General features: G+C 40.7%; 1 protein-coding gene across 2 annotated transcripts; it reads left to right on the top strand.

Annotated features, from left to right (window-relative positions):
- The first annotated feature begins 1,140 nt into the window (after nt 1–1,140).
- On the top strand, nt 1,141–6,503 carry LOC115146988 (homeobox protein orthopedia B-like). 2 transcript variants are annotated; one of them, XM_029688979.2, is made up of 3 exons: nt 1,141–1,177; nt 1,774–2,174; nt 5,124–6,503. In XM_029688979.2, the coding sequence occupies exons 1-3, from the start codon at nt 1,141–1,143 to the stop codon at nt 5,649–5,651; spliced, it is 966 nt and encodes a 321-aa protein (XP_029544839.1). In that variant the 3' UTR covers nt 5,652–6,503. The 2 variants fall into 2 exon arrangements, with proteins under 2 accessions (XP_029544839.1, XP_029544837.1); XM_029688977.2 differs by having other exon boundaries at nt 1,141–1,216.
- Nucleotides 6,504–9,661: the final 3,158 nt, after the last annotated feature.

The raw sequence follows: 9,661 nt of genomic DNA, 5'->3' as shown, positions 1-9,661 counted from the left end.
ATCTGCTCTCTCCTCTATCAAAAGGAAACATTCCCAGATCATGTTCAGCCACAGCTCAGTTTCCACTTTCCGCCGAATTATGCACTTAATTTGCTCACATATCATTTACAATAAGTCCCTCCCTGCGTGACAGTCGAGCCTCAACAGTACTAAATCACCTCTAATTTATACTGATTTTACTCTAATAATCGTAATAAAAAGCTTATAGATTTGGCACTAATTACATAAAAGCCTAATGATGTGGAAAATTACTCTGGTTAGAAATATATCGCTATTCTAAACTTTGTTGGCTGACTGAGGAATCAGAGGCATTAGCAGAGGTTCACTTCGTGTCCAATAGGCAGGACTGACTAGGACACATTGGATATAAGAAGTCGAAAATGTCTGGTGAAACTAAAAATATCCACGGCCGTTTACAATAAAATAAAAAAAAACGGAGAAAAGGGCCGTGCTATTAAAACAAAAACCATTGACCCACTTCAACAGACTCACATTACATAAACCTGACCTTAAATTTGGTTATAAGATGTAGTGTAAAATGCACACTCAATGCTTTCATACTCGGGCTATGTGTATGCTTAATCTAATTTGAGGCATTTGTTTGTGTAAGAAATATGTTGTGTCATTCACACGCCAGAAACGATGTTTATGTAGCCACAGAGGCTGTTACACGCGGCTAAATCGGTCGTTGTTCAAACCTGGCCCATATACTATAGAGGAGGGCAGAAACAGCACGCACAATTAAACAAATAGCACACTGATCCAGCTTCTCAATATTAAATCATGTGATTTTATTGGATATAATTTGGAGTTGAAATCAAAGCCAATTACAGAAATTTGGAGAAATGAACTTGTGAATGTTGCTGGATTTGGGAATTGGCGTGGCTGGCTGCTCAGGGTTCTCGAGGTGGCTGACATATCTCGAGCTTCAAATCTGATTGGCTTTCCTTTGAAGAAGCTCATGGGTTCATTCGGTTGTTAGGCGCCTCCCCGTTTCTCTAAAGGACATTATAATGCAAGGAACCTTCTTTTTTAACCACAAACCGAATTTGCTTTCATTTAGGCTATATATATTTTTTAAATAGGTTAAAGTCATAGAGATTTTTTTTGGAATAGCATTTCGCCCTGGAGCGGTGCGCAATGCTATCGCACGCCGACCTCCTGGATGCTCGCCTCGGTGAGTTATCATCGCCAAACTCCGGTCTTCAACTCTACTGTAAGCTGGAGGCACTTCTAATCTAAATCAAGCAGAGAGAATTGACAATTTGTTTCTTATTTTATCTTAATGTCATTTAAGTGAACTAATTCAATGGAAAAGTAATTATTATTATTATTATATTACTGCGTAATTTGATTTAACCGTTTTCTAAATTATTGACGTGATGGAATGGAATTAAGGAGTCGATTATTCGGTGTATGCTAGTTGTGTGCTTGTTTGAATGGCATTTAGTCTCTGGTTTTATCCATACTGCAATGTCCACTTCGATGTTTTCACCGTGTTTTTAGAAAATATCATTTTGTAAAATAACCAAATGTTCAACCTACTCTTTGCATGCATTGGCAAACTATAGCCTGTATTCCTCTCTTGCCAGACTTTGACAGATTCGTGAAAGTGTCACTTGCAATAGCTTAACTAAACAATGTATTTTCAGGAAATATCTTATAAATATAAATGATATATTTTTTTCCTTTAACACAGGGTAGGCAAAAAATTATGCAAAAAATAATTGTGACATTGCCTTTAAATTCTGACCGGGTGTTGTGTCTATCCAGGGATGAAGGATGCCGCGGCGGAGCTACTGGGTCACAGGGAGGCTCTAAAGTGCAGACTAGGCGGTGGAGTGGGATCTGACCCCGGCCACTCCGGCGAGCTAGCCCCGGGGCCAGACACCGTGGAGGGGGCTACCATGCTCCCTGGAGACGATATCAACAACGGAGGATCCAACCCTTCCGGCATGCAGGTCAACAGTAAAGAGCAACAGGACAAGCAACAGCAGAATAACTCCAGCCAATCCGGAGGAAGTCAGAGTCAGAAACAGAAGCGCCACCGGACCCGGTTCACCCCGGCCCAACTTAACGAACTGGAGCGCAGCTTCGCCAAAACGCACTACCCAGACATCTTCATGAGGGAGGAACTGGCACTACGGATCGGCCTAACGGAATCTCGCGTGCAGGTAACGGAATCTCGCGTGCAGGTTTGTTTGTGATACGGGTTGGGAAATGTGTGTCTCATAGAAAATTATTTAGAAGCAAGAATAATACAGCTGTAAGAGTAGTGTACTAATACTGCATACAAATATATAATGAAATGTGTAGGCGTATGTATTAGCCCTTTTAACCAAACAGGAGAACGTAGGCCTAAATATGAATAGTCAATGGCTATTATCATTTCGCTTTATGTAGGACCTAAACAATAACAATATTTGATATTTGTAGCTAGGCACAACGGCTAATTGCAAAGTAAACCTACATTATAGTCTAAATTAACATGAGGAAAATATCCAACTCACAGCTGTTCTCACATAAGTGCCACTATAACATAAGTAGCCTGCATCTAAAGCATATACAGTGTAGCCTATAGAAGCAAGTACAATAATATATACATTGATACTGTGTGATAAATATCTCAATGGAAATGTATAATAATCTAAAATATTTGCCCTTTTATTACCATCGAACCAAAACGACAGCGGAAGAATAATTAGCCACGCCTTGTGTTGTTTCATCTTCCTCGAAGCAACCATTTTTTTTATTTCCTTGTATCAAAAATAATAATATCATACATCTGATCCACGATTGTATTTTGTGAGTGTTTTGTTTCTGTTCAAATTATTAGAAAATGCAAAATAGGCTAGAAGGTAAAATCCCTCCCTGACAAAACTGCTTTGGGCGCGCGAGCTGTCCATGGTGCTGAAACGAACGCGCCAGGTCGATTCGCCTGAAACCAGATGCATGTGTTTGATTCATACAATACATTTGTCCCAAAAATATGTTATTCAAGACAGAAATGAGAAAACTACGATTTTAAGAGATATCATTTTCCAGAAACAAACGGAGGGAAATACAAATAAATATTAAAACAGCTTTTAACTAGCCTATTATCAAAGTTGCATTAATAAATTGATTTGGATACAATTTAAATGTCACGAGGGTACGTAGGCATATTTATAATATCTGTCAATCACAGATTTGTGGGCTACATGTGGAAAAATTAAGGACATCCAATGTAGGCCTAGGTATTTGCCTATAATTCATGAAAATAAATCATTCACGAAAGTAAGATTTGTATGTAGGCTATATTTTTGTATAAATATGAGTGTATTTTTTCATGTATGCCCCACTCATTGTATCCAAATAGATATTGCATTTTACATGGCAAAAAGTGACTTAATTTAAGATATTAGGCATGGTAAAAAAAATGTAGGCCTACTACCTATGGAATAAGGCACTTAAAACTCGGAATTGGCCAGATAAAAACAAGAGGCACTTTATTTGGGAACAAAATTGGTTCTTAAAATCTAATAACGTTTCGTGTCATTTTCCTATTGGAATTGGCACGTTCTCATGCGAGATGAAAAGGAAACGATCTTGCTTTCTTATACCCTCACAATTAAACTCAATTAAAATGTAATTACTTTATTTTATTTCCCGTTACATTCCATAGCTCGCCAAAATAGCACACACGATGACTTCAAGAACAGCGCGACATTGCAGTTGTCTTTGGTCATTGTCTGATGCATTGTCGTTCATTACCAAGTAGCCATTCTCAGGGTGATGGTGCAATAAAACCAAATCCATTATTATCCACCAATTTCAGAATAGTTTATTACAATGGGGGCTTATGAACCAGCAATGAAAAATGCAGACGAGTCGTTCACATGTGAAACAACCGTGATAATCATCATTATTGCACGGATCAATTCGGTTAGGAATAGTTGATTTACATAAAGTAAGAATTAGCGAAACGACGATCCCTTTATAAAGCCCATCACCAATGATAATAATACTTCTGAACCAGCGGGTAAAAATAGATCTGGGATGTTTCGAATGAGGAGGCGCACGCAGCTCGCGCTGTTCTCTTGTGGAATGGGCCTGTCAGAGTTCCACGTCTTAATGGCGGACTCGCTGAAAGTGTACTCTGTCTTTTAAACGGAATGAGAAATAGCATTTTTTTATTTATTTGAAGTGTAATGCATTTGAGGCTGGATTTCACGGCTGGCTACTCTGGGGGAGAGATTGGCCTCTTAATACAACGGCCCAGTTTCTCAACCAAATCTTCACATTAATCATCGTCGATAGCCGGGTTACTATAGTCATATATGAGATCTATATAGGCCTAGAACGTCTCTCCCAAGGACCCGCGGAATAAACACTGGTGATCCGTTTATAACGCCTTTATAACGCATTTACTTCCGAAATACTGATATTATTGTTGTTTTGTGTAGGCCAATAGTCAGTGTTTATATCCATGTTATTCATCAAATTTGTTAAAGCAGAATATGTGTTGATATATCAAATAAACAGATCTACTAATCATTAAAATAATAAACTGGTTTCGGATATTTTAAATTCACAACAAAATAATGATCTATAATAATAGTTGCAATAACATATTTTCAGGTGAGATGACCACCTCCCCCATAGGCGTATTAGTTTAGACTTCATGGAAATGAATTTGTGTTTTCTGACGTAGCCATTTTTATTTTATGATAACCTAGAGGTGTTTCGGTTATGCACTAAAGTAGGCATGCCACAGACGATTTACTGAAATGGATTTTGGCGTAATGACATAGAAGCTATCAAAACCTTCGTTTATGGCATATAATTTAATCAGTTATATCATGTATAGTGTTATCCAGGGATTTCCCCTGGTAGAAAGAAGACGTGTAATGGCAATATCTGAGTTATGTGCTACCTGCTTAAGAACATAAAACGCTTTCCCGTGAGTAAAAGTGAGCATATACAGAAATGTACAGTAGACCTATTCATTGTGTCTCAAACTGATGACACTGTAGCCAGATGCTAACCCATCTCTCTCTCTCTCTCTCTCTCTCTCTCTCTCTCTCTCTCTCTCTCTCTCTCTCTCTCTCTCTCTCTCTCTCTCTCTCTCTCCTCCACTCCAGGTTTGGTTCCAGAACCGACGTGCCAAGTGGAAGAAGCGCAAGAAGACTACCAACGTTTTTCGCAACCCGGGGACGCTGCTGCCCACCCACCACGGCCTGCACAGCCAGTTCAACTCTGCCGCTGCCGCCGCCGCGGCCATGGGCGACAGCCTATGCTCCTTCCACGCCAACGACACACGATGGGCTACGGCAGGGATGCCAGGCGTCTCTCAGCTGCAGCTCCCTCCAGCCCTGGGTCGCCAGCACCAGCATGCCATGGCGCAGTCCCTGTCCCAGTGTAGCCTGTCCGGTCCGCCGCCCAACTCCATGGGGCTATCCAACATGTCGTCGAACGGATCCGGGCTCCAGTCTCACCTCTACCAGAACCCGTTCCCTGGGATGGTCCCGGCCTCCTTGTCCGGTCCCACCAACGTGACGGGCTCGCCCCAGCTGTGTAGCTCCCCAGAAAATGACGTCTGGAGAGGGACGAGCATCGCCTCCCTGCGGCGCAAAGCGCTGGAGCACACAGTATCCATGAGTTTCACTTAGTAGCAACCACGAATCCAACGGCCACGTTTTACGCGTTTTTGTTTTTACTTCGTCTTCTTCTATGATTTTTTTGTTTTGTTGTTGAACCCATCCAGCCAAATAAAGCTGGACAAGGATGTGAACGTCTCCAAGCAAAAAAGCAACAGGAAAACAACAGCCCTATTCCCCAGTTTTGTTGCCAAACTAATACTGAAACCAAACCATTTGAAGGTGGATAAATGGCTAAATGTTTATCTTATTAATTTATGATGTGCATGTATTGATGACAACTTTATTTATTTTACATTTATAAATGGCATATTTATTTATTTACTTATCAACGTATTTATTTATTTATACTTTAAAAAACATATATATATATAACACCTCGTTTTCGTTTTATTCCTTTTTAACAAAATAGTAGACGACTGATATTTGCCACTGGAGTTTCTAACAGTTTCCACGGGCCGATGGTCGAGGGTATAAAAACTGTCAAAATAAATAAATAAGAAAGCTCCTTTTTATTGTCATCTGCTGCACAGCATGCGACCGACCATTATGGGCCACGGGCATGCGCCGTGCACGTGCAGATATCACACTTGGAAGTTTTCTTTTTTTTGTGTGTAAAAGCGTCAAAAGATGAATAAAATGGAAAAGAGGGAGACACGTGACCACCTCAAAGGAATCACGCAACATGGAAACGAACTTGACTGCATGTGCTGGCCATGGCAAATGTACGGAAACACCATAAATAAGACAAGAAAATCGACTTGAATATAATCTGTTATATAGGATGTTTTGTGTAGAGGAAGCATTCTTGACTTGTTCCCATTTGGTCAGTTTGTGATATGTTCTAATCTAAATTATTGTATGTGCTTATTATCAAATCTGAATTTCTTAAATGTTTGATCTTATACTGAACAAACCATTTCGTTTCATGGACATGTTTATATCAATTGACTGTAAATGAACAAATAAAAATCATTTTCAATATGTCACATCACGAATCAACCTCATTTTCTTGAACGTGACGCATGCGTCCAGCCTGTAGAAATCGATCAAATAGTGTGACCTAATGTTTATTTTGACATCCCTGAAATGAATCACGGGGACGCAGGCGCAGTCCCCGGTTTCCGGTGATATACGGTGTAATAAACAGGAAGAACGATGATCAAAACATCAAACTCTATCTAACAACGAGCTGCAATTAAACTATATCCGTCCAATATGTATTGCTACTGATATTTCACCAACGTAGGCTACTTATGGAATTCCACCCCCAGACTCAAGCAAAGCGAGTGGACAAAGATGTGGGTGTGTTATGGATATGAAAGCTCAAAGCAATGGAGAATTTATATTTTTGTATTTGTAGATGCAAGTTCTATAACATAAATACGTGTTTAGCAGCGCACCCCTTTCAAAACAACAAGGGTTTTTGCAGAACCGAATGACATCCTATCCAACCAAATATGTCACGTACGTGCGACCCAGCCACGAGCCCTCCGTCTCTTCCCGTCTCGCTCCGTTGACGGGTTTGACCTTAGAGTTGATTGATAGCCTACTACAGCGCTGTTAACGTTGATTGTACAGGCTTATATTTTGTTTTGTCATGTCAATGTATATCACGGATGCATTCATCAAGCCCAGACTAGGAGCAATCTCGCCTGCATCAACGCACGTCCATACGGATAATCTCCCCAACAAAACGGCGACAAGCACTAACACGTTGTGTACAGCTGCATCATTTACACCGCCACTATAGCAGGACATCAAATAGGGGAGCGAGCTACTCAACTCTACACCTATTTTATCCCCTGTGTTTGTGTGTGTGTCTTTTGGAGCCATTGATCTATGTGACCTTCTGTTCGTATGACAGTATACTGTGTCTATGGTTGGATCTTGGGAGCATGGGACTATCTAGAGAGCAGACATACAGTACAATACCACTGGGCACAGACGTCAGCGTCATTGGATTTAGGTTCAAAGTTGGGTGGAAAAAAAAATACGAAAATACCTTACATTTATGACTTTTTTCAAATCCAATCAGGTTTCCATTTTGATTCAACGTCATCACGTTGCATTTTTTTTTTTTTGACGTGGAAACAACGTTGATTCAACCAGTTTTTGCGCAGTGGGATGTCACGGTATGAGAGGCATTGGGCCTGGATTCATTCCATATCGCAGAAGTTTCGCGATATGGATTTGAATCCAGCCCTTGGTTAATCCACTATTGTATTTCATCCACCACAGCCAAATGAGTTCATTTTAAATCATCATCATCATCATCATCATCATCATCATCATATTAGAATGGTAATGTTGTCTGGGGTTGGGCAACAGAAGATAGTATGGTTAATAAAACCCAGTCGCTTTTCTTTGACTAGGCTGCGTTCAAGATCTACCCATTGTTGCCTCAACTTGCCTGTTCTTTACTTGGATCTGAACATCCAGCACACAATGTTGAGTATCACTGTTCATCTCTGGTTGCTTTCCCCCACACAAACTAGAATAAATAAATAATCAAGTAGAAACAAGTGCAACAACTGGCACTCAACAGCCGAGCGAATACCTGTGTGTGTGCGTGTGTGTGCGTGTGTGCGTGTGCGTGTGTGTGCATGTGTGTGTGCGTGTGGTGACATCTGGATGTGTTAATACTCACCGAGCATCACAAGACAAAACAGGGGAGTTGGGGAGATTTGCACGTGGATAAAGATTTTGCCAGTCCTGGCAACAGATGTGAAATAATATTACATAAATGTAATAATTTGTTTCACTATCACCCAGGTTAATTACTTTGTGGAAATGGGTAACCCATTTCTCATTGGGTAATTTGTCACACACCGAAGCTAGAGCCAATCAGTGACCCCGCTGTTGGTGGGATCATTTCTCCCAGAATTCTGTGCAGTGAGTGTGTCATTGAAAATGTGGGAGAAAGCCAATGTTTACCTCCTATTTATTTCACACAAATAAATGAAATCAGTCAATAAACCATCCGAGGGTGAATATGGCTCTCTCTATCCAGGAGTATACATTTTCTCTCAGTGTGTGTGTGTGTTTATGTGTGTGTTTGTGTGTGTGTGTGTGTGTGTTTATGTGTGTGTGTGTGTGCAGGGGTGTTTGTGAGTGTGTGTCATAAAAAAGTGTGAGAGAAGGTGTTTGAATGCTTCCTGAGTGTGTGTGTGTTTCTGTAATGGGAGACATGACGTGTTTATACATATATTTCCAGACTGAATTGTTCCACCCTCATTTACCTACCTATTCCTTGGACAATTTCACTGCAGACGTCGACAGACATCATGACAACTGCTATAGCCAATATTTCAACAAGCACACCAGTATGTCAAACGTTCTTAACGCAACGTTGACAACCATTCCCTCTAAAACATAGACCAGCATAACTGAGAATACAACAGCAAACGCAACTCTGGTCACCAAAAAGACATATATGACTAGTGTTGTTATACTATGCACAGCGTGTACAAATACGACAAATATTATCACAACCAATGGGCAACTTTGGTTGGAACACTGTTACAAACAGACAGGGAAGAGTGTCCAAGTCGACTTGAAGACCCTACAGCCCCAGGGGATTGATCTTTGCCTCGTACTCTACTCTACTCATGGTGTGAGTATACAACGCCACTGCACAAGTCTGAAAATGGGAAAGCATGCTTATAATGGAGGAGAGCTATAATACGGGTTGACAGACAGACAGACTCTGCAGGAGAGGATCTTGGTTGGGGATTGTTGTTACAGATGGTGCATGACGATGAGTTTGGTCTGAAGGTTTTATTAATTTCAGTCTAAGTGGTGAAGAGGCTGGCTCCGACCGCGTTTGGTCCAGTCTGACGAGACTGACTGACACCTCGTAGCTCCCGCCATCCGTCATCGTTTGAGAATGTCTTCATTATATCACATGAAAATGAAGAGATTCGATTTTGTGCCCATTATCTGTCCATAAGAGCAAACGAATGGAGCACCGCTGGGGTCATAGAGAGAGAGATAGAGAGAGAGAGATAGAGAGAGATATA

The sequence above is a fragment of the Oncorhynchus nerka genome, linkage group LG19 (genome assembly GCF_034236695.1).
Source record: "Oncorhynchus nerka isolate Pitt River linkage group LG19, Oner_Uvic_2.0, whole genome shotgun sequence".
NCBI lineage: Eukaryota > Metazoa > Chordata > Actinopteri > Salmoniformes > Salmonidae > Oncorhynchus > Oncorhynchus nerka.
Note: the sequence above shows the minus strand (reverse complement) of the source record. Positions and strands in the feature narration are given on the sequence as shown.

Bases quoted from the DNA above. Each gene is read 5' to 3' on its own strand.
- LOC115146988 (XM_029688977.2), top strand. From the start codon at position 1,141: ATGCTATCGCACGCCGACCTCCTGGATGCTCGCCTCGGTGAGTTATCA. The intron at 1,217-1,773 runs GTAAGCTGGAGG...GTGTCTATCCAG, and splicing joins CTCCGGTCTTCAACTCTACT to GGATGAAGGATGCCGCGGCG. The intron at 2,175-5,123 runs GTAACGGAATCT...CCTCCACTCCAG, and splicing joins TAACGGAATCTCGCGTGCAG to GTTTGGTTCCAGAACCGACG.